The sequence below is a fragment of the Lissotriton helveticus genome, chromosome 1_1, assembly GCF_964261635.1.
Source record: "Lissotriton helveticus chromosome 1_1, aLisHel1.1, whole genome shotgun sequence".
NCBI lineage: Eukaryota > Metazoa > Chordata > Amphibia > Caudata > Salamandridae > Lissotriton > Lissotriton helveticus.
In genome coordinates, this window is record NC_136057.1 from 1,654,650,509 (window position 1) to 1,654,675,169 (window position 24,661).

At 43.1% G+C, this 24,661-nt stretch overlaps 1 protein-coding gene across 1 annotated transcript; it reads right to left on the bottom strand.

Moving 5' to 3' along the window:
* Positions 1 to 632: 632 nt before the first annotated feature.
* LOC144773846 (chymotrypsin-like elastase family member 1) lies at positions 633 to 22,824 on the bottom strand. The gene is made up of 8 exons (XM_078658941.1): positions 22,704 to 22,824; positions 21,451 to 21,539; positions 18,732 to 18,832; positions 15,276 to 15,401; positions 13,580 to 13,716; positions 6,531 to 6,676; positions 1,929 to 2,078; positions 633 to 795 (listed from the first exon to the last, which is right to left on the bottom strand). Exons 1-8 carry the CDS (start codon positions 22,816 to 22,818, stop codon positions 778 to 780), a joined length of 882 nt encoding a protein of 293 aa, XP_078515067.1. The 5' UTR covers positions 22,819 to 22,824; the 3' UTR covers positions 633 to 777.
* Positions 22,825 to 24,661: the final 1,837 nt, after the last annotated feature.

Consider the following 24,661-nt stretch of genomic DNA (forward strand, 5'->3'; position numbering starts at 1 on the left):
TTCTGGTGCTCAGTACCGTCGCTTGATCATCAACACCGGCGCTTTTCATGAGAACCAGTTATGGACACATTCATTTATGGTATGTACGGAGAGCGAGTTGCCCAGAATCACAAGATGCTGAGCACCGAGACTCGACCCTGGTTCCCCAGCTCTGAAGTCAGCAGCTCTGGTCATTACGCTACATCATCTCCCCACTTTCATGGTTAGTAGATGGTTCTGTTTTAGGTGGCGCTAATAGGAAAAATGGGCTAGTACAAGCTGCCTTCTGATGAGATCCCCGGCACTTATGTTTTTTTTTTACAAATCTACCTAGAGGAATATCAGCAGACTGATGTAGTGTATTTCTGTAGTGGAAGAGAAATGAGACACAATATAAACAGACTACATTATTCCTATTTGGTATTCTACCAGAGGTTTTAAGGTCATACCGTTTTGTAAGCATCCCAATTTTAGTTTCCGTATCGATCTGGTAAGCCAATGTATGTCGGTATTGGAAGAAAATTAGATACCTTTTGAGATTGCCTATACTTAAAAGGTATCTAATCTTCTTAGTTGTTCTGTTGGCGTACTGCATAGTGACTCATTAATAGCACCAAGAGCAGCTGGACAAGGAATGAGAGAAGACACTCATCTGAGTTTGTCACTTTATTATAATCATTGCTGAGTGCTATATATATCGCTCCCTAGTACACAGAGATACAAACATGTTGGAACATCTGATCAGCCAGACCCAAGTATCCAGAAGAGTCACTCAAAAGTCTCAGACTTTGATTGCCTTTAGTTCGTTCTCATGACCTAAAAGAAAAGAAAGGCATTGATTAGCAAATTATAATCGTACATAGATGCAAGCAGGGCCGGCTTTAGGGCGGTGGGTCAGGTTCGGCCGCACTGGGTGCTGACCTGTGGAGGGGCGCTGACCTTAGGGTGGGGCACTGTGTTTAGCAATAATTTATGATTGGAGAGATGAGGGGCACTTTTGACCGGCTGCAGTAGGAGAATCCGAGGAGGCGGTCATGGGGTGTAGGGTGCTAAAAATGATTGTCGCACTGGGAGCCACTAGCACTATAGCCAGCCCTGGATGCAAGGGCATCATACACTTTGTGCCGAATCACTCAGTAACTGCCCCAGAGAAGCGCGACTGCTCCAATGTTTAGTGACAAGATGGCAGCGTGCTTGCAATCTAACTGCCTACGTACATGCCATTAAGAGCTATTGTGTTTTAATGCTGAACTAATCTAACCTCACTTCCCTCCTTACACTGTTACACAACCTGGCTCTGTGCAGCATTCTGTACATGCTACCTGAAAAAGCTATTATTATAGGTGCAACCATATTAAATGGCATTTGCCAAAAGAACAGCTCAGATGTTAGGATTCAAAAAATCTCCAAGAATCAGGATCTAATGTCTATCAAGTATAACAACAAAATTAAGGTAATTCGGGTAAGAATTTATTACAAAATTAATTCTAATGCATGATTGTGTGACTCGTGAAACAAAAATTATTCTAGCAGAAGCTGTGGGTCGTATTATTATTTTCATATACTTTTTTGAGTAAAACAATATTTGCCAGCTCATTTTTTCTCTATTGTAATTTCTTTTTTGTTTAAATTAAGAACCCTTTTATATGACGCAGTTTGTTTCTTTCTAACCCATTTTTTTCCCTTGAAGTCATACCATCAAACCTAATGGTTAGCTGTATAAAGGGGAATAAAGGTAATAGAAAGATGTGCCAGTAAATGCATGGATTTGCTCAGGATTACACAACTTGGTCAAATGCTGCCGCCAGGATTAGAATCAAGATTTTTGGTTTCGTTGTTCCACAGTCCCCAACCTAGCCACTAGCCCTCATGTCCCTTCATTTTGATGAGGACTAATTCTTTGATGCCACAGTGAGCTAATCAACATGAGTCTTCTGCATCAAACTTACGTTGTCCATCCAAGATATGTAGGCTGACACCCTGGTGAACACAGTTGGCTTGTTCCTTGTGTTGCATCCACTGGTGGAAACAAAGCTGGTCACTCCATGGACGTAACTAGCCCCATTGACAACACAGTGAAGAGGTCCACCAGAATCTCCCTAAGAATAAAATACACAGATTGTTATGAACTTCAAGTGGTACAAAATGGTTGAGGCATATTGGGTTCATGGGTTGAAAGATGTCTGCATTTCTGGCAAATTACAGATGCTGGTACAGTAATGCCATGGATTCCCATTGAGAATGGGGCTAACTTTGGCTCCCTAGACCTTCTTTAAAAATTCCCCCATGTGTCACTATTGCTCTATGAGCACAGTGCACTGTCAAATAATTAATATTTTTAATTTGCACGTATTACCCCAGCAATGATCACAAGAAACCGTACCATCAATGAATGTGTACTGGAATTCTTTTTTTAAACCAAAGAAGGAAAAACAGAGTTTGATTACTTGGAGCAAACTAATAATGGGCATCATGGCATACCTTTTTATCTGTGTATTTTTCAATAAGCAAATTTGTGCATCAACAGAAGTACATATCTGTGTATGTTTTTTTAACATGACAAGTCTTCAAATTGATCTTTAATTTAATGTGGCCATAAAATACCACACATTGTTTTTTTCTCATTTTCTTACTGTCATTCAGATAATAGACTAGCGCAGGCCACCGCGACCCTGTAGCCGTTAGAATACACACAGATGAGTTTGCACTTTCTCCCATTAGGCATTCTTGGAAAATGCCCCATCTTCCACAACAGCCCCATGAGAACCATGCTGTGTAAAATAAGTAATACTATTCATTTGCCACATTGTCTGGGCATTGCTGGAAACAATGCTCACCAATAAAAGTTGTACTGGTAAGCACAACAACAAACAGTTCAATTATTGGAAACAACCTCGGAATGGGCATGCATCCTAGATTTTGGTCATTTATGTATTAGCACTAAGGACAACAAAATAAATGAGATAAGAAGCACATACTTGTATCTTTTTCGCTATAAATATGGCACTACTTGCTAATTGTTATGTTAATTATATTTCTTAAGCACAGCAGTTACCCGAAGGTGTCCTGGCGCTAGGTACTGGCTTCCGCACAGAGAAGTACCTAATGACCTATGCACTGAAAAGGCCAGGTTTTCAATCCTCTCCTAAATGTAATTAGCTCATTGGCGTTCCTAATATGGAGAGGAAGCTTGTTCCAAGCACTTGCAGCACGGGCGACGAAACTTCTTCCACCCCAGTTGACTTTTTTAAAGGAGGGTATTAATACACCTTTGGCTCCTGACAATCAAAGGACTCTTCTGGGAAAATACCGTTTGAAACGCTTTTTGAGGTAATCTGGATCAAATTCCCTGAAGGGCTTTGAAAACAGTACACAGGGATTTAAACTGCATCCGTTGTTTCACTGGAAGCCAGTGCAGCTTTTTGTTTCCTTCGCGATAGATGCAAATGTTGGTGTACCATTGAGCAGTCTGGCTGCTGCATTTTACAGGATTTGGAGTTTGTTTAAATGTTGCTTTTGAATATTAAGGTAAAGGCTGTTGCAATTATCCACACGTGAGAGGATGAGAAATGTTATTACTACACATTGGCTGTCTTCCGGTAGAAATAGCATTAATTTCTTGATCATTCTAAGGAGGTAGAAGCTAGTGGAGGCAACCACATTTATCTGGTCCCCAAAGGTGAGTTTATTGTCAACTATAACCCCCAGATTTTAGCTTTCCTAGTTGGTCTACGGGTAGTGCCTAGTCATGGGTCCAGAAATTGGCATTATTTCCCAAAATAAGGGCCTCCGTTTTGCCTGAATTTAACTTCAGGCAGTTCCTGGTCATCCACAACTTGATCACTTTCATGCGGTCATGGAACCTTTTCCCTTTCTCTGACTCCTGGCCAGGTTGCAAAGACACCACGATTTGCATGTCATTCGCATAGGATGTTAACTGGAATATGAAGGATCTAATCAAAACCGCCATGGGGACACGTAAACATTAAAGAGTGTGGGTCTAAGGGAGGAGCCCTGTGGTACCCCACAAGGTAGGGAAAAAGATTTGGAGCGGGCTTTATCTAAATCCACCAGTTGAATTTGTTCCATCAGGAAAGATTTCAAAAGCTTCCAAGCATTACCTTGGATCCCGCAGGCCGACAAATGGTCCATCAGAACTTCGTGGTGAACTGTATCGAAGGCCGCAGAGATGTCCAACATGATTAATGCTCAATTTCCTCCCTGGTCCAGGACTTCTCTTAATTCTTCTGTGGATTTTATGAGGGCGGACTCTGTACTGTGTCCTTCCCTGAATCCATATTGAGTGGGATCTAAAATAATGTTTGCTTGGAGGATAGCACTTGGGTGTTCATAGTTTTTTCAACTTTGCCGGCAGGGGGAGGCGTGAAATTGGCCGGTAATAATTAGGGTCCTTGGGATCAAGGTTTTGTTTTTTAAACAAAGGAAGAATAGATGCTGTCTTCCTTATTTTGGGAAAGTGCCCAGACTCAAACATGGCATTAAATAAAGGGGTGAGTGCAATGCTAATGGGTTCTGGAACTTGTTTAATTACGGAGACTGAGCATGGGTCGTAGGGGAATACAGACCTGGTGGAGGCCACAAGATTTATAGTATCTCGCTTCTCCAGTGTGGAGAAATTGTCCATAGTAGGCTGTGGGTCAGTTATAGTTTTGCCCATCTTGAATGACTCACCCCTTCCTTCTGTTGGGGAAAGCCTAAAGGACAAGAACATAGCTTCCACATTCTGTAGGAAGAAAGCGGCTATTTCCTCACATAGTTCTGGTCTACTCTGAATTTTAGGAGGGCCCGGGGCAGCCAGTTTGGTTACCGTCCTAAAAAGTTCTTTAGTTGAGGATTTAGCCACTGTGATTTGATCTGTAAAGAAGGCCCTTTTGTGTTGAATAATAGCCTTTTATAATGAGTGAGACTCTGTAAAGTTGTTTTCTGTCTCATTGTAAGCTCTTTCCCAATTGCATTCTAAATGCTTACAGGCAACCTAGTGTTTCCTGAGTTCTTCAGAATACCAGAGAGCTGAAGGTTGTGAACGTTTGGGAATCCATGTGTTCACCGGGGCTAATTTATCACAGGCTGTCTCTATCCATTCTATGTAGCAGGTTGTGGCTTCTTCCACTTTAATGGGAAGGGAACATGCTGTTGCCATAAGAATATCTTCTAGCTCTGTACTCTTAATTTTGTTCTAGGCTCTTGTATCAATCTGCTTCTTGGGTGCTCCTCCGCTGTAATGCGGATTGGGAGGGGCCAGCTCAAATGGAATAGCAACATGATTTGTCCAGGCGAGTGGCAGCAACCCCGTACATGTTAATTGAGGATGGTTGGAGAAAATCCCTTCCAAGGTATGCCCTGCGACATGAGTGGGACCTTCTACATGTTGCCTTATTTCTCCACTATTCATCACCTCGATAAGAGTAGTTGTGTCAGGGTCAGTGAATGCTTCCAAGAGGAAGTTAAAATTACCAAGAAGGTTCCAACCGATGTTAGGAACACATTTATTGGACCTGGTGGTCTGAACAGAAGGATACCTTTAAAAGAGTTGTGATGAAGGGTGTAAAAGCTAAAAGAAAGGGCTTCACAAACCACATTAGATGCTGTCAGGAGTGCAGTGTGAAAAGATTGATGATATATAACTGTCAGTTCTCCCCTCTCCTAAGAGGTCTGTCTTGTGTGTGACAGAAAAACCCAGGTGGAGTGGCTTTAAGAAGATCAGGCCCGAGGCCTTATCTGTCCAGGACTCGGTGATAAACGCCAGTTTTATATTGTGATTATCTAAGAGTAATGCACACTCTGAGCTATGTTTGACCAAAGATCTGGCATTTAATAATGGACGTCGCAGTGGGTTAATTTCAGGCCGTTTAGAAATTGCCCCTTTCTTAGACTTAAAGGGCAAGGTTGTATGATAGAGGATTTGGGGGAGAGTTTGATTGCAATTTGGGCATGTGAATAAAGATTCACATGCCCAAAATTACCTAGTATAAATTTTGATATGTGTCAGGCTGTAACTAGCAGGCATTGTTGTGACCCAACTTGGTGGTGCTCATTTTGTCAGTCTTAGAAAAATAACAGGCTCAGATGGCACTCCATGATTCAACCCCGTGGTTTTTAGATTACACACACTTAGGTTTCCAGGACGGGGACTAAAATAAATAAGAGTCCATAGACTGCAGTTGATCATAGACAGAAGACAATTGCTAGTGTAATAAATATTTCAATACAGCAATTACTAATTTATATTTATAGCTTTGTAAATTTCATAACTGGAATTCTGGTTGAGGAAGGCAATGCCATTAAATAATTGAAAGGAAAAATCCTACAAATTCTATGTGGTATTGGATATGTAGAACTGTAGAAGATCAAATCCTAAGTAGGATCAACACCTTGCAGTTAGCTGAAACATGCCAATAGCATTTAGGAAGACTATAACAATGGAACACGTGATATCTTGGATATGGTGCGGTGTCTGCTTGCCAGATGCCTTTTTTCAGAAGACTTCTAGCACACACAACCCATGTTATGTTGATACATTCAGTACTTACCTGACATCCAGAGCGCACTCCATCTCCTCCAGCACACACCATGGTGCTCTTGACGGTGGAGCCCCAGTAGGAAGAAGAGCTGCAGGTCCTGTGATCCACAACTGGAAGAGGCGCCTGTTGAAGGGTGGAAGACACCTGGCCATTGCCTGCAAGAGAAGGCACAAATACCTTGCCTGTGTCTCTTTATTTATTCAGAGCAAAAATTCATTACTCAGGATTTGTAGCATTTTAGAAGTTTACTGCAGAGCTCTCCGTACTCTTCCTTTGAGTCGCAAGTGTGATTTGAATATATTTGGTCAACTTTCATCTCCTTTCCCCTGCCCCAATAACAGAGGAGGCAGATACATATGGCCCCATAAAGGCCATTGCCTGTTTGTCGGTGATAATCCCTTGGCTGTACTAATACAAATGTAAGAGAATGCTAAGATATTACATGTGGCATAACCTCAATGACATGGCAGTGCATTGCTCTGTTTTGAGTTTTTATAATCATAAAATATGACAAAAACATCCATCATATATGCAGAAGGACATGAGAAACTAATGGAAGCTGAATTAAGCAGTGCATTTCTGATCAGATCTGATAACAGTTGTATTTGATCATTATTGTCAGCGACACCTGACATCTACTGGGGGAGGGAGGCTGGGCCTGGGCAAGCTTAAAATAATATATATTCAAACTTACCTGAACTCGGAGATGTCCTCACTCTGGACCTCTTCTATCAACACAGGAACCGGAAGCAGTAACTTCCTCGGCCGATCCTAGGGCTGCTCTGACCAGAATGAGAGCAGCCCTAGGATTGGTGAGAGAGACCTCACTCGGTGCTCCACAGCACTCTGGAGGCTTTGTCTTTCCTTAAGACAGCTGGGTTAGAGATGTTTAAAGTATACATGTGTGGCTGCTCGTCTCAAGACGGCCGGCCAAAAAGACATGCGCACTTTAAACAGTGCCATACCAGCCCACCCTCCTACCTGCTGAGTGACATGCTTCTGTCACTTAGCTGCGTCCCCAACCCCATCCTGACTCTCGGCTCGGCTCGGGACGGAGGATGAAAAATAAAATGGTAATTAATCACCATTTTATTTTTAATATTTGGGGGAGTTTTAAGTGGGGCGACGCTCCTGCTACTGTTGTCAGAGATGTAACATGGGATCTAGTGTCCAAATACTTCAACAAAGGCAAAGAAATATGGTTGCTTATTGCCCTTACTTCCTTCTCCATTGTTTACATGCTGGTTACACATTTTTCTACAAAATCAATCTACTAGTTCTTCCTGTTCTTTACATGAATAGAAATAAAGAATATGTTATTTTTGTAGAATTTCGAAAAAAAAGTCAAATGTTTAAATTGTGTCTTCAATGTGATCAATTTTAGCATTAGTGAGGAATTTAGACAAATGGCTCTATTTCACGAGCAAACTGGGGTTTTCCATGTTTTAGACACAGCATTAGTGAACAAATGGAACAGTTTACTACTCATCATGTCTTGCCAGATTAAGGCTTGTTAACTTGGGAAGTGAGGGAATGCGCCATTTTCCCTTAATAATGAAAATCTAAAATTTAAATGAGGTCCCGGGCCTTTTTTCGACCAAATGGATGTTGTCTGTGGTTCCGGGTCTGTCTGGTCTGATTGGATCTGAGCATGCATCCCATATTTGGTAAAATGCTTTTATGCAAAAACCACAGTAGGGGTGATTGGAAGAGGATATTTACTGCTTGTGGACCAAAGAAGTGTATTTCTGTGAGGGATTGGTGTATAGGGGCTCTGCCTCCACATCTATGGAAAGATAGAACAAGGGTTGGATCCTTGATATGGGGGATGTACTGATGCACTATATCACATGTCGAGAAGCCCAATGCTGGACCTTTTGCTGGCTTCTTGAATCACAGCATCTGTTCAGTAATTCAGAGTAGGTTTGCACCATTCTGATTTTAATCGAATGGCCTGCATACAAGGGCAACTTATACAACTGGCTGAAACACACATTTTAGCTAAGAAGACTGACTGACCTTTGACCAATCAGACATTCATGGACCAGCTTTGCAGTCTAGGAAGGCCTTGATGCATGCAGTGGGGACACCAATTTTCAATAAGGAAGAAATTAAGTACAAAAGTAATTGGATTTCCATCCTGCAACATTCGGATAGGGGCAAAAGCCTCTTATCTACCTCCCGGGCGGGGGCAGAAAGACCAATAGGCATCAGGGAATATTAATTTTTTTAATTCAGGGGTGTGCCCAGAATGGGCATGCCAATGCCCCCACCACGCCCCCAAAAATGCCACAGTCTTTCTGCCCCCCAGGAGACAGATTGGGGCAGTAGCCCCTGATCTGCCCCCCAGGGGGCATCAGAGAGCACACTAGGCACCAGATTATGTGGCTTTTTTATGCTTGGGGGAGGCCCAGAATTGGCATACCAATGCTCTCCGTCCCCAAACTAATAGCCACAGCCTTTCTGCCCCCTTGAGGTCATATCGGTGCAAACACCCCCCCACCCATTTTCCCCTCAGGGCAGCAGAAAGCCCACTAGGCATGGCCTTGTTTTTAGCAATGTGCCTACCTGTGGATTTTGGGCCCTGGCGCAGTCAACACATAAGGAAAACTAGGAAACCTGTACTTTTTTTAAAACAAGACACCAAGGGGAATCCAGGATGAGGTGACTTGTGTACCTCTCACCAGGTTCTGTTACCCAGAATTCCTTGCAAACCTCAAACTTAGTTTAAAAAAAACAAATTTTCCTCAAATTTCTCTGATGGAAAGTTCAGGGATTAGCTTGGATCCACAAAATTCCACCCACCACACATTCCCCAAGTCTTCTGATAAAAATAGTAGGTCACTTGTGTGGGTAGTCCTAGTGCCCGCGACAGGAAATGGCCCAAAACGCAACATGGTTACACCACATTTTCACAGTGAAAACTGACCCTTTTTTTTCTAAGTGCCTAGCTGTAGATTTTGAACCCTAGCTCTGCCGGCACCTAGGGAATAGGGAAACCTAGCAAACCTATACATTTTTGAAAAATGGACACCCAGGGGAATCCAGGATGGGGTGACTTGTCTGGCTCTCACCAGGTTCTCTTACCCCGAATCCCTTGCAAACCTCAAAATGTGTCCAAAAACCCACATTTTCCTCACATTTCTGTGATGAAAAGCTCTGAAATCTAAGTTGATCCACAAACTTCCTCCCACCACGCATCCCCCAAAGTCTTCCGAGAAGAATGGTATCTCACTTGTGTGGGTAGGCCTAGTGCCCGCAAAGGGAAACGGCCCAAAATGCAACATGGTCACACCACATTTTCACTGTGAAAACTGACCCTTTTTTTGCACAGTGCCTAGCTGTAAATTTTGAACCCTAGCTCAGCCGGCACCTAGGGAAACCAAGCAAACCTATATATTTTTGAAAAGTAGATACCCAGGGGAATCCAGGATGGGGTGACTTGTCTGGCTCTCACCAGGTTCTCTTACCCAGAATCCCTTGCCAACCTCAAAATCTATCCCAAAAAACACATTTTTCTCACATTTCTGTGGGGGAGAGTTCTGGAATCTGTGTAAATCCACAAAATTCCACCTATTCCACATTCCCCAAAGTCTTCCAAGAAAAATTGTACCTCACTTGTGTGGGTAGGCCTAGAGCCAGCGACAGGAAATGTCCCAAAACGCAATGTGGATACACCACATTTTCACAGTGAAAACGGACCCTTATTTGCAAAGTTCCTACCTGTAGATTTTGAATCCTAGCTCTGCCGGCACCTAGGGAAACCTAGCAAAACTATACATTTTTGAAAACTAGACATTCAGGGGAATTCAGGATGGGGTGACTTGTCTGGCTCTCACTAGGTTCCTTTATCCAGAATCCCTTGCAAACCTCAAAATTTGTGAAAAAACCCACATTTTCCTCACATTTCTGGGGTGGAAAGTTATGGAATCTGCGTAGATCCACAAAATTCCACCCACCCCGCATTCCCCAAAGTCTTCCGAGAAAAATGGTGCCTCACTTGTGTGGGAAGGCCTAGAGCCAGCAACAGGACACAGCCCAAAATTGCAACATGGACACACCACATTTTCACAGTGAAAACTGACCCTTTTTTTGCACAGTGCCTAGCTGTAGATTTTGAACCTTAGCTCTCCTGGCACCTATGGGAAACCTAGTAAACCTATACATTTTTTAAAACTAGACACCCAGGGATATCCAGGATGGGGTGACTTGGCTGGCTCTCACCATGTTCTGTTACCCAGAATCCCTTGCAAACCTCAAACTTTGTCCAATAAAAAACAACATTTTCCGTACATTTTTGTGGAGGAAAGTTCTGGAATCTGCGTCGATCCACAAATTTCCTACCACCCAGCATCTCCCCAGGTCTCCCGATACAAATGGTACCTCACTAATGTGGGTGCCCCAAGTAAGCAATGGCCCAAAATGTATTGAGGAGACATAAAAATGACCTATCACAAAACAATCTGGTTTTGCATGGGGAGTCACCTGGGTTTTTGGCCCGGGGCTCGGCGGCCATCTTAGCAAATCTACCAAACCCACACGTTTCTGAAAATTAGACACCCGGGGGATTCCAGCGAGGTATGGCCTGTGTGGGTCCCCTGCAGATTTCAAATGTAGCTGAAGAAATCACCTTTTTTCTGAAATGTCTGTGTGGGGAAAGTTCTGGAATCTGCGTGGATCCACAAATTTCCTACCACCCAGCGTTCCCCCAGGACTCCCGATAAAAATGGTACCTCACTCGCGTGGGTGGGTCAAGTACCTGCAACAGGCAAGGACCCAAAATGTATTGAGGAGACATCAAAATGACCTATCACAAAACAGCCTGGTATTGCAAGGGGGGGGGGGGTCACCTGAATTTTTGGCCCCGGGCTCGGCGCCCATCTTGGAAAACTACCAAACCCACATATTTCTGAAAACTAGACACCCGGGGGAGTCCAGCGAGATATGGCTTGCGTTGATCCTTCAATGTTTTCCTACCCAGGATGCGCTGCAAACCTCAATTTTAGCTGTAAAAAACACATTTTCCACATATTTTTGGGAGGAATCACCGTGCCGGCACAAATGTTTTACCCCACAGCATTCCCCTTAGTATCCCGAGAAAAATTATACCTCACTTGCACATGGTGATTTTAGCACCACAATCCCTGTTTTGATACCATTTGCAGGGAAAAAAACAGACTCTTTCATCTGTAGCCCTTTTTTCCCATTTCGCCCCAAAAATCCAAAAGTGTGCTGTATTTCGGCTAATTTCTTGGTTCCCTCCAGAGGAATCGACAAACCCTGAGTACCTTTAGAATCCCCATGATGTTGGAAAAAAGGACGCATATTTGTGTGGATACCTTATGTGGTCAAAAAGTTACAGGGGCCTAAGAGTGAACTACCCCAAATAACCAAAAAAAGGCTTAGCAGAGAGGTGGGAGGAAAGCCCTAGCAGCGAAGGGGTTAATAATATTTTTTTTAATTTATTATTAATTATGGTTATTATGAAAAAAACATTTAATTACAAATGTTGACATGTTTAGTTATTGATGTGGTGTTATAATGTAGGAAATAAAATAAATAAATTTATGTTTTACTTAATTTTTCTGTTTGTAAATATTTTCTAGTTTAAAATAAAAAAATTGTAAATGTATCTATTATTTTATTTTAGATAATTGTAGGTTTTAGTTATATGGAATTAGTATGAAAATATGATAATATTTTGTGCTCGCTTTGCATTAGAAAAATGACACAAACCTGGTGCAAAGTGTTTTGGTGGGATTTACTTTTAAACGTAAATTATGAGTTGCTTTGGAAGGTTGGCTAAAGTAAAGCTCTATGTGCTAATTTGTGCAACTGTGCTACTTTGGGTCAAGTGGGAGTGCATGGGTGTTCCCATGCAACTACCCATGGGTTTCGACACACAACCTAATCTATAAACATTTGTGGGCAGGGATTTCCATCAAAAATTCTTACCCGTTGATCAACTTTGAATAGTCTCTAGATTTTTTCCAAGTCTGAATGTGTGCTGCACTGTACAAATACAGCATAAGTGACAGTGCTATTATAGCATAGATTCTTCGGTGGAAGATTCATCTTCCAGTACAAAACCTGTGCTTAACAGAATGCACACGCCTTTGCGCAATGGGGCAAAGTTGGTGTATTGGTGCATGGCCGCCTAAAGTGAGTTAGTGCTGGGGGAGAGAAAAACAGCCCCATGGGCCATATGTATCAACATTCCGTTTTGCGATTCCTAAATAGCGATTTTTAAGGAATCGCTATTTAGAAATCGCAAAATGGTATGTATGTAGGAAATCGCTTCTTTTTAGCGATTCCTTAAAATTCCTTAATTGCGATTAGCAAATTGCTAATCACAATTAAGGAATCATTTCCCATTCATTTCTATGGGCCAGGAGGCCCACGGGAATGAAGGGGAAATTTGCGATTCGCAATTTGCTAATCGCAAATTGTGAATATTTTCAAGGGTGCAGGGGTGTCTCAAGAACACCCTGCTGCACCCCTGAAAATGAAATGTGTGCGCATATGGCGCACATACATGCCCTAAGGGGATGTATGAGCGTCACATGGCACCTTTTGATGTTTATAAAAATGCTTTTTTTAAAGAATTCGCAACTTACCACCAACTGGAAGTTGGTGGTAATTTGCGATTCCTTAATGGCATTTTGGAATGTTTTTTTCCTTGATACATTGCATTTAAGGAATCGCAAAATTTGCAATTCCTTAAATGCAATCGCAAAATAAGGAATGGCAAATTTAGCGATTCCTTAATATGCACCAAAAATGTTTCATACATACCATTTAGCGAAAAAGGGTTCGCAAACGCCGGAATTCTGCAAATTTCGGCATTTGCGAACCCATTTTACTTTGATACATATGGCCCCAAATCTTAATAGATATGGTGCTGTGTTTTTTCACAACCTTTGATGCAACCCAGAACAGCAACTTTGGTTGCTGTGCTGCTTTGCGCCAAAACTTAGTAAATCGGCCAGAGTGTGCTCCCTTAGAGGCTTCATGAGCCTGAGATACTGCTGGATGCACTTGAAGCAAGAAATACTCACTTCTTGTCATGCCCCAGCCGGTGATGGTGCAGGGGTGGTTGTTTGATAGGACCTGTCCATCTGGAGGCAGACGCCCAAGCTGCACGTAGCTGTTCAGAGCAGCGTTGCTAGACAGTTTCAAAAGCGCAATATCATACCTGGAAAAGATCACGAGAGTTAGAAACAGAAGGAAATTAAAGGAGGCTGTTCATTGACAGGAAATGTACTATGTGACAGAGAATGCCCAAAAGGCCACAAAAAATCATCAGTAAGCAGGAGATACAAACTATTCCAGTCAAGTTCACCTTCAATGGGCATCGACTAAAAAGTATCCAAGGATAAGCTATGTTTTTGGGCATGCAGCTATAGACATTAATGTGTCGAAACGTCGGTGGTAGGGTAAAAACAAATAAAAAACCCTTGACCTCATTTACAATCCAATGTTGAACCTTTGCCAACCATTAGACCTGAGCAGTGTGCTGTGTGCTGCTCAAGGGGTTCATATAGGAAGGACCTGGAGAGAAAACTTCAGAAAGTTTACTTTCGCTTTCTACTGCTGCTTTGATGGCCCCTTGTGCCAGTATCAGGAAGGGCAGTGCCAGGGATAGCAGAGGAAAATGTAGGGTGTGAAAAAGCTACCCCTGCTAGTTGCAAGTAATGTCCGTCCTTGACACCCTCTGGCCTCTGTGTAGCTCATTAGAAACAAACCATGTAGTCATTGAAGGGCAAGAAGCTTGGTTATTACAGCAGATCAACATGTTTTGATCATTGCTCAGCAGAGCAGCCTCACCTTCTTCAGGGAAACATTACACAACCGTATCTCACTAATGCTAAGTTGGTAAGAGGTCACTGTAAGAGGGTGGCTACTACTAAATCCCGCACCTCTTCGACTTTGCTGAAGAAAAGGAGGAACCTTTTTCTTCAAGCTCTTAATCTATCTATGATACTAGCCTACTGATGACGTATAGTGATGTGTGCAGCATGTAGTGCTGAGTGATGGCACCTGAATAGCTGGATGTGGAGTCATTAAAGATACCTCATGGAGGAGGTTGAATCGTTGAATTGCAGTTTAGGTCAGCAGTTTAGTGACGCTCTAATGGTCAAGGAAATGGAAAGAGACGCGCTTCTCCGTTATGCTGGAGGAGCGTCCCCACCCCCAAATGTCAGGAAAATAAAAATAAAATAACACTCGTGTTATTTCTCCTTTCCTGCCGAGTCTTGGGGGCGGGGCCTGGGGGGGTCACAGCACTGAGGGGAGTGGTAGTGCACTCCCTTCGCTGCGCATGTAGGTTTGGCCGGCCGTTTGAGGCTAGCCAAACCTTTCATGCGCAGTGGAGCTCTCTCCAACCCCAGCTGCATTGCTGGGGCTGGAGAGAGCAGGCACAGACTACCCGCCTGATCTGGGATGCTAAGCGAGAGCGCTCAGGTCAATCCTGAAGCTGCTCTCATGCGAGAGAAGCTTCAGGATTGGCAGCAGGGCAGGCTGTGAGCCTGTGCCTGAAAAGAGGAGCACGACACGGGACGAAGCCGGCTGAAGGTACGTTTTTTTATTTATTATTAATTTTTATTTTCTGCCCTCCCTTTGCGACCCCTAAACCCCCCAGCTTCCCACCCACCTGGCCACTTGTCCCAAACACCGGCCACTACGGGTGCCATACTGCGTAAAAAGGATTCTAGTATAGTGTTACGTACACTAGAAGATACGCGCATGTCTTACCCAGCTCCAATGTTATTGCTGTTCCAGTTGGGGTGCCTGATCACCCTGGAGACTGAGATGTACTGCTCCGTACCTTCGTGCACCTGAATGTTATGGTCACCCAGAACCACGCGGAAGTTCATATTTCTGTAGAGGAAAAAGAAGGCAACAAGAATCATTCCTGCTCATTGGTAGAGAATGGCTAAAAGTTGGGACTATGCTGTGGGGACTTATGGTTTTTCTGCATGTAGTGGCATTATTCAATATGGAGCTGCCTGTCTTTTTTTGGTGCTAGTTGTGGTGTAGCTGTCGAAAGAAGGACGTTGAGGTTTGCCGGTAATTCCCAACCCATTGTAACCCATATTAATAGAATCACCAAGTCATGATTCACTTCAAGTGTGTGAGTTTAGAGCCAGCTGTACGACCATTCATTTTTGTGAGTCACAAATTGCGTCAAATTGTGACCCACAATGTGCGACTCGCAAAAATGTCTGTACAACAGTGTCTCAGACACTGTTTGCGATTCCCAATGGGATCGCAAATTGCATGCCTCATTAATGTTCTTGAGGCTGATGGAATTTGCGTCCCCATTGGGAATGGCTCGCACTCACAGGGATGGTGGCCTGCTGGGTTCAGCAGACCACCATGTCTGTGACTGCTTTTTCAAGAAAGTGTTTTTTAAAAAAAATGCATCCCGTTTTCCTTAAAGGAAAACGGGATGCATTTAAAAAAGAAAATGAAACATTTCAGTTTCAATTTTTAAGGACAGGCAGTGGTCCCTGTGGCCACTGCCTGCTCTTAAAAATATTTTCGCACCCATTCACAAAGAGGAAGGGGTCCTGTGAATGGTTTACCACCCTTTTGAAAAGGGTAGTACACTGCGAGTGTTTTGCGACCGCAAATGCGGTCGCAAAAGAATGGTGCATGCCGTTTGCACTCGCTATTAGGAAGGGACGCCCTGGGCATGCCCCTTCCTAATAGCGAGTCGCAAATCATATTTTGCGAGTCACTAATAGGTTAGCGACTCACAAAATATGGTTTGTACATGGGGTTGACCTTTTTTGCGGTCACAAACAGGCTGAATTCCCATTTGCAACTGCAAAAAAACAGTTGTTTATCTCCCCTTAGACCCTGTTCCTCCACTGTGTGCAGAACTGGACCCCTCGCTCACATGAACCAGTGCATACCCCAATGGACTGGACCTGGTGATGGGTAAAGTTTTGCATTGTCTGCAGAGCTAGGCGATGTTCATCATTTTGCACTTAATGAAGTTACAAAAATGTGGCCTTTTACAGTTCTTTGCATAAAAAGCCTTAATATTGGAAAATTTTCCTCCCTGGAAAGTAGGATTTATATCTTTGATTTTCAAATTTCACCAAAATCTACTAATAATGCTTCATTTACCTGCCGAATTTTCTGCTCTGCGTGAAGTGTACAGGATGGAATTCCTGCAGCTTAAGAAATGCCATACTGACACCCTGCTGCTGAGGTCGGCAGTTAACCTGCAGCTTACCAGTCGTACAACCACAGTCCTCCACTGCATACCGCAGGTATAACTTAGTGTAACTACAAGCACACCTGAGGCCTACTGACGTCATTCTTACACAGATATATTTTCTTCACAGTATTGATCTTTAGTTAAGAATATGAATGCCAAGTTCTTCATTATTTTTCTTTGAGCTTTGATAGCTAACCTCGTTCGTACTGTGGTTACTTTTGTCTTTACGCGTGACCAACCTTGCTAAAGATATGCCTACTGTAACCCCAACGGCGTATAACGACACCAGTATTGCCGTCACTATATCTGTACTGTATATAAAAAATTTCTCTAATAAAATCTTTTGAAATCAAAAAAGTAAAAGAGATAAAAGAATTTAAAAAAAGTAATTTTGCCCAAGTTATGACAAAATAGTTACGCCGGGGCATGGAATATACCTCGGGGTACAAGTTGTGCCGTCAGCGTTTGTACCACTGAACCACATCACATCCCATGCTAAGAGCGTCCATAGAAAGCTGAAACCCCCTTGGTGAAGAGCAAACACTTTGTGAGGGTTGACTCGTTGGAATATTTGCCTTCGTCTGCTAGTGGGGGTGTTGCCAAAATGTATCACTACTGCCAGTATTCCCATGTAGCCTTGGTAATGGGACAGAGTAATTTAAAGAGGCCTCTTTTTGTATCATTTGTTCTTTGCTACTGTGTCCCACATATCAAAGGTTATAATAAGAAAGCACTGCTGTTGTTATAACCTTTAGTACATATTGCATTTTATACTTGGCCCAAAAAGTATCTATCACCGATAATCTGTATTGATAGAGAGATGCAAAAGGTTCATATTGAGATAGATTACACTTGGAGGGAGTGCTAACTCTGAGCTGCTCACGCAAATTATATTTATTATTCATTCGTGAATGTATTTGGAACAGGGACACCTCGAGTGTTACGTTTTCTATTCGGATTAGTAGAAAAAAATCAAATAAGCTTTTAATGTGCCGTAATTTCTGAGCAGTACCACAGAAGATTACGGGGTTTATTTATGAGCCTGTGCGTCACTTTTTGTGACGCAGCAGCAGGGTAAAAAATGCGCCATGTTGTGTCATATTTACAAAGTGACACAACTAGGCAGTGAAATCTATGGGATTTCACTGCGTCACTTCTAGGACATAAATGCATCAATATGTTACGCCTGCCTCACAGCAGGCGTAAGACAGATGCAGGCATATTTGAAATGGGACTTGCCCATTTGAAATGCCCCATTGATGGAGTTGTGTCACTTTCGTGACACACTCCAGCCATAATGCGTCATTTTTGCGCTTACAGATATGTCAGAAATACTGATGTATCTGTAACTCCTTGTGACATGATGCGTCATACTGTAAATATGACGCATCCAGCATGTCGCAAGGAGGACACAATGAAAAGTGATGCATCGCTGTCTTCACGCAGCGATGCGTCACTTTTCATAAATGAGGCCCTACATATTTAATAACTGTAACAGTAAATAACATAAAAGTTGGAGAATAGAAATTGAACACAACCCTTTCCTGATAAAATGTTTGAATAACATTAGCCATTATTATGGCAATAATATAGAAATTCTGTATTCACGGATTTCCTCTTTATTTACCAAGGAAGTTAGTTGTCCTTATCTCATCCAATCCACAAATGGATCAGTGAGACGGCTACTCAGTAAGAGGTCTGAGCATGTGAATTGGTGGAGAAGGGCGAATGTGATTCAGGATAAAACACCACAGTGATGTTTCAACACTTGGTAGAATTACTTCACCAGGGAGTGGTCTCCTGTAGAAAAGAAACAGATTGAATTCTTGTCTGAGTGACCAAACTGTCCACCAGACACCAGAGCTGTGCCTGTGACTGTGAAAGTTTATTCTGACCCACCGTGGTCCGAGGAGCCAACCACAGCTCATGTGGCTGTGGGAACAGATCAGTTTCTTTTCTGCCTTGTCTCCATTGGTTACCTGTCCACGCAGTGAGCAGCCGTCATCACCCAGTTGTTCCTGATCAGGGTCCCGCCGCAGGTGTGATACCAGCCGCTACCAGAGCTGTACTGGAGGGAAATCTAGGAGAAAAGACCCAAGCAGATACGTGACATGCAGTAAATAAAGTTACCCAGCCTGTTTGTATACATTTTACGAACCAGTATAATCAGCTCAAATACTCTTTTGTAGAACCTAAATACCTCTCCTCAAGTTCCAGAAAGTGGGTGGTGGGACTTGGCAAATCTTTCTAATGGCAAAGTCACCCATCATAATCACAGAAACGCAGTAGTACAGGAGCAACGGTAGCAAAGTGTCAGCAAGATCGAAATACATCCCTTTACCCACACATTCCACAATAACAGCCACGTTAATAACTGCCCGACATATAAATATATGTTATGTTTTTTTTACTGTTGAAAGTGAAGTCACACTTGCTAACAACGTCGTGTATGGAACCCTGAGATTAGCTCAGCGAATCAGAGTGCTTTGAAATCTGGCACTAACTACTGTGTCCTTCCCTCAGTGGGAGTGTAAAGCAGGGACACAGAGCAAGACCGGTACAGTGTGCTTACTTTTTTGCCTTTGTTGAGTGAAATTAGGGGGATGACTGCTAACAGCCTTACCACCCACGTCAGGCTTTAACAGATGTTAATTGCCCTTGTCACATTTATGCAGCCTCGCTTCCACTTAGACCTATAAGGATGGGGTGGGCAATTAACATTTGTCAACACCCTCAGCAAAAGACTTCAGCAACACTCAATTAAACTTAAAAACCCATTCTTGAGCCATAATGGCAACGCAAATCACGTTTACTTTGTGTTAGTATTCCACCCCAGACCCCTCGGAAGAAAGAACTGTGCCCTCGAGTTGTGGACCAAGTGTATACTATATTATATTTACACCATTTGACAAGCAAGATTCAGTTTAATAATAGACCAGCAGGGCACAAGTCCTAAAAAAAGAAGTGGGGGCGCTAACCTAGTTAGGCACTATGCAAGTGACATCACGGCGCACAACATAATGGCACGACATGACATCACGGCGCACAACATCACACATGGCATCACAGGAATTGACATCATAGAAAGTGGCATCACAAGCCACGACTTGACAAGAAGTGACATCAGATCTTAAGCCCTCACATATATGTTTAGCAGGTCTATCATGTGTACGTTTGAGTGCATTGCAAGGATAATAGCACAGTGAGATATGGAATATGATATGTGACTTCTACAACTTGCAATCCCCCAGTTATATGTAACACATCCTGTACATTCATTTACAAACCTATATCATTCATTGTACATGTAATATGCACGTGTTGATGTAAAGCGCCTTGACACCTTCCATTGGAATGAGTAGGGCTATCCAATAAAAAATAGTGGTACTTAAATTGTTTCAACGCGTACTCATGGGAAGTAAGCTATGTATAAATGCAATCTGCTTCGTGTAAATAATGGGAAAGACCAACACATCTGATATTCTTACAGTGCATGCATACCTCCTAAACAGGGACTGAACAAAGTGAAAGGCTGCTTTCCTTGTATGTGTAAAGTGCTAACAAGCTGTGAGCCTTTGTTCCCCACCCCGCTTCATTTGCATCAGGTGTGAGGCTCTCGACGGCTCCCAGCCAAGAGACTTGAACAAAAGGCGGGCTGATGACCCCTCAAATTCGGCCTTTGTTATGGTTAAACTCAGATCTGTTGACTGGGTGTGAGTGTTTGATTGGTTCAGATGCTCCGTCCATCACCACCCCCTTTTTGTACCACTTTGTTATGGTCCCAGCAGGAGTCTTAAATAAGAAAGGCCCGTCCTTGCCTTCACATTGTTGTTGCTTGTTGCAGATGGAAAGCAGACAACGTGCAGGCGCTGCTGAAAGTGCCCTGGTGTTTGGAAATTACACCAGGACCAGTTCAGCACAGTATTCAGTGGGGCCCAAATTCTTAGCAGGGTGGACGGCGTTCACCCTGTGAAAAAAGTGGTGGACGCCGTCCACCCGAGTGTACCCCCGACTCGTACCCTGTAGACAAGTCTTGTTTTACTAGAAAAAACTACCAAATGCACAGTGGTTCAAGCTGCCCCTTTGCTGCCCCAGGGATATACCAGGCTCACTGTTGAAATACCTGTCCATAGGGGTCCAGGATGAAGTTACTGATAACAATATTTCAGATTCTGCCATGATCTAAACAAAACCATCAGATGATGCAGTACCTAGATGCTGACCAAGGCCTCAGTGGAGACTTCAGAGTTGAAGTGTTTGCTTCTGCTTACAGAGTATCATGTTTTTCCTACGTGGTCTGTGATAGGCTCTCCTGCCCTGGTTTTTTCTTTGCATTCTCATTGTTTGTGGTTTTGCCTTCTCCATTTTCAAATCCAGGAAGGCAAATAAATTACAGAACTGAGTGAGCGGACATGGGTAAACTTGAGGTGATTGTTCTCAAAGCATTAGTAGGCTGAACCCATGCCTGGCACAATGCACCTCCCTAAAACCTAGGCTGTGTGCTCTGGTTCTTTATTCTGCATCTATTGTTAATATTATTTTTTCTCTTTTTGTTAGGTTGGTTTGTTAGGTAATTACCACCTATATGCTTGATAAAAATGGCGGTCTCACAAACATACTAAAAGCACATCCAAGAAGGAAATGTATCGTAAGACTTGAGAGTTGCACTAGGCATGTCTCGGGTGGTCTAGCACTTACCTGGGTCGGCCAGGAGTTCTTCTTGGCCTCGGTGCCTCCCACGACACGTACAGTGACATTGTCCTCAAAGTCAGCTACAAAACACTGTCCTGTGAAAAGAGAAGAGAAACAGGATGAGTGGGCATTCAAACGTTCTCTAAAGTGGGGGCTCCTACCAAGCCAACAAAGTCACCTCACAGATGTTTCCACGCAAAAGGCTAACCACACTCAAACTCCCAATCACAACCACACACTTTCAGATATTCTGTGACAACATGAGCCGACCAGCTGAGAAGGCACATTTTGTGGCCACTCTTCCACATAAGGGAATATATTTTACCATCTTGTCCTCAGTTGTTCTGTGAACACGTGTTATCTTCTCCCAATGGAGTAAGCCTCCACAAGTTCTGATCTACACCGCCTTCAGCAGGGCCAGTCACACCTGTATCAGGACCAATAGTTTCAAATGGAGCTGAAGGCCACCCGTGGAAAACTCTTCTAGGAACAAGCCTCATGAACATAAATCCACTGGGCAGGTAGGTTTCAAATGGGAAACAACCTTTACAACGCAACTTTTACAACGCACTACCATTACAACGAAACTTTTACAACGCAACATCCATTACATCGCATGCCTTCACAACGCATGACACTACAATGCATACCACTACAACGCATGTCATTACAACGCAGTCATTGCAACGCATACCATTACAACGCATACCATCACAACGCATAGTACCCTTACACTATCCAACACTTACCCTACTGTTGCACCCCCTGGAGTTAGAATAGTAATTTTTACCCCTACACTATACAAACACTTACCCTACTGTTGCACCCCCTGGAGTTAGAATAGTAATTTTTACCCCTACACTATCCAACACTTACCCTACTATTGCACCCCCCTGGAGTTAGAATAGTAATTTTTACCCCTACACTATCCAATACTTACCATACATGCAATGTAATGTTATGCGTTGTAATGGTATGCGTTGTAAAGGTAGTATGCGTTGTAATGGAATGCGTTGTATAGGTAGTTTTTAAAAATTAGTTGTAATGGAATGCGTTGTAATGGATGTTGCGTTGTAAAAAATGCGTTGTAAAGGTATGCGTTGTAAAAGTATGCGTTGTAACGTCATACATCTGTTTCAAATACTGGTGTTAGTAAAAGGTGCCCTCCTTGTTTTAAGCCAGAAATGAGCATGTCCTGGGAAAAGGTCAGGAATCAGGGAAGATAAAGCCCAGAAACAGGTTTCAAGGGAAGCACTCACCTGACAGGACGAGGGCAGCGAGGGCCAGGAGCCTGAGCATTGTGAATAAGCCTCGTGGAAGTCCTGCTCTGAAAACTCCAACCTCTGCTTCCCTTTTTATAGCCCAAATGGCCATGTACTTAATCCCGCCCGTCCACGTGCGCGGGACCCCCACCACCTGCCTCTCTGGGAACAGGTCCAGGTGATGCGCAGCTTGTATGTGCAGTGACAGATAAGTGCATTTTTTTCTTTTTTGAGGAGGGCTAAATTTACATTCAATGATAAACTCAATGACACCTGACGGGGCAGAAACATATTCCACCGGTGCAGGATCAGGGCTCTGCAACTTTTCGAAAGAGGAATTGAATTAAGAAATGGGACTTCAGCTGAGGAGGGCCTTCAAGCAAAACATAAGAGACATGCTTTATCTTTCTAAACGTGTAATAGCAGCACACACCAAAGGGAACATTGCAACTCGTCAGCATGCAACACAGTGTGTTATATTTCCCGACACACATTGCAGTAAATCTAAAACGACCTTCCACAGGGAATATATCTAATTATGAAGCTCTCTGCACGCATTTTTATTATAGGACACAGCTTTCATAATATCCTACCTCTTCCAAGCTCATTGAGTCATATCCTACTATCTTTTCAGTGATTACATTCACATAATTTACCATAATCTTCATTTTTGTGTTTCTGTATCTTAATTGGAATAGTTGTTATTTTCCAAATGTACTCATGTAGGTATTTCTTCATTGCCATTTTCTATTGGTTCTTTTTTCAGTTTTTGCGGTGTTCAGCTTCTGTTTGTATCACAGATCCTCTGCAATATTGGTCCATCTGTAAGTGTTTTGTTGTTCCATACCAATAACATTTTTATAGAAGATACAAAAATACCCTGATGGTGGATGTGAGAAGTTGGCCTGATATGTGATGTCCACTATTCTGGTGGGCACCCTGTATCAGTCCAAACAACCCTTATGGTGATGGTTGTAAAGTCAACCTTAAAGAGCAGCTATCCTAGTGGTAGCATGGACAAAGCAGTCTTAGGCTAAACTCAAGAGGGCATGTGAAGCCAGCTGTTTTACCATATGTAACCCCTTTAATACCACATGAAAGGACACCACTCAGGTTATATATTAAAATATATATGCATTTATTACTAACACAACCCTCTGAACTCTTTAAGAGGTCAGAGGCATAAGCACATAACAAGATACTCAATTATCATACAATAAGTTGCACAAAATACAGTAGGGCCCTAGGGGCACGTAAAACCATATACTAAAATAGTGGTATAAGAACCACGTCACAAACAAAGGATAGGCCTAGGGCCTAGGGAATCACTGAGGCTACGGTGTACTGACGAGAGTTAGGGAGCAGGAGGCCCACGGGATGCGTGTGCAGTGTCTTTACACACACACACGAGTTACCATAGAGTTAGAATGGGAATGAAAGAATTGGAAACTAGTTCTTTTAGGACACTTCCGGATGGACTAGGAGAAAGCTACTTAAAACTTAGACACTAGGATAGTCAATACCCACAGGAGCACCGAAGTACTTGCGTTACCTCACCCACAGGAAGCGGGTGCATAGGTGTCAAAGTGTGTCGAGTTTTGTCGCTGAATCCTATGGAGCCTTAAAGAAAGATGCTGCAGGCGACCAGGAGAGAAGTGTCCGGGTGGATCCAAGGGCGGATCGAGGATGAAGAGTACCTGAAAGCAGAGGGGACAGAGTCTGGGTCACTAGCCAGTGACCAGGATGGAACCAGGAAGGAACCAGGCGATGTCACGAAGCAATCAGGTGATGTTGTAAAGCTTGACTCTGCAGCCACATGGACCAGGAGGCGTCGACGACAACAAATACGGACTGTCCCACAAAGGATCTCGCTGTTGGCGGCGTCGGCTTCCGGATTGGAGTCAACCGGCCTTGGCAAATGCAACCCACGCAGGAACCGAATATTCACTTCGGGA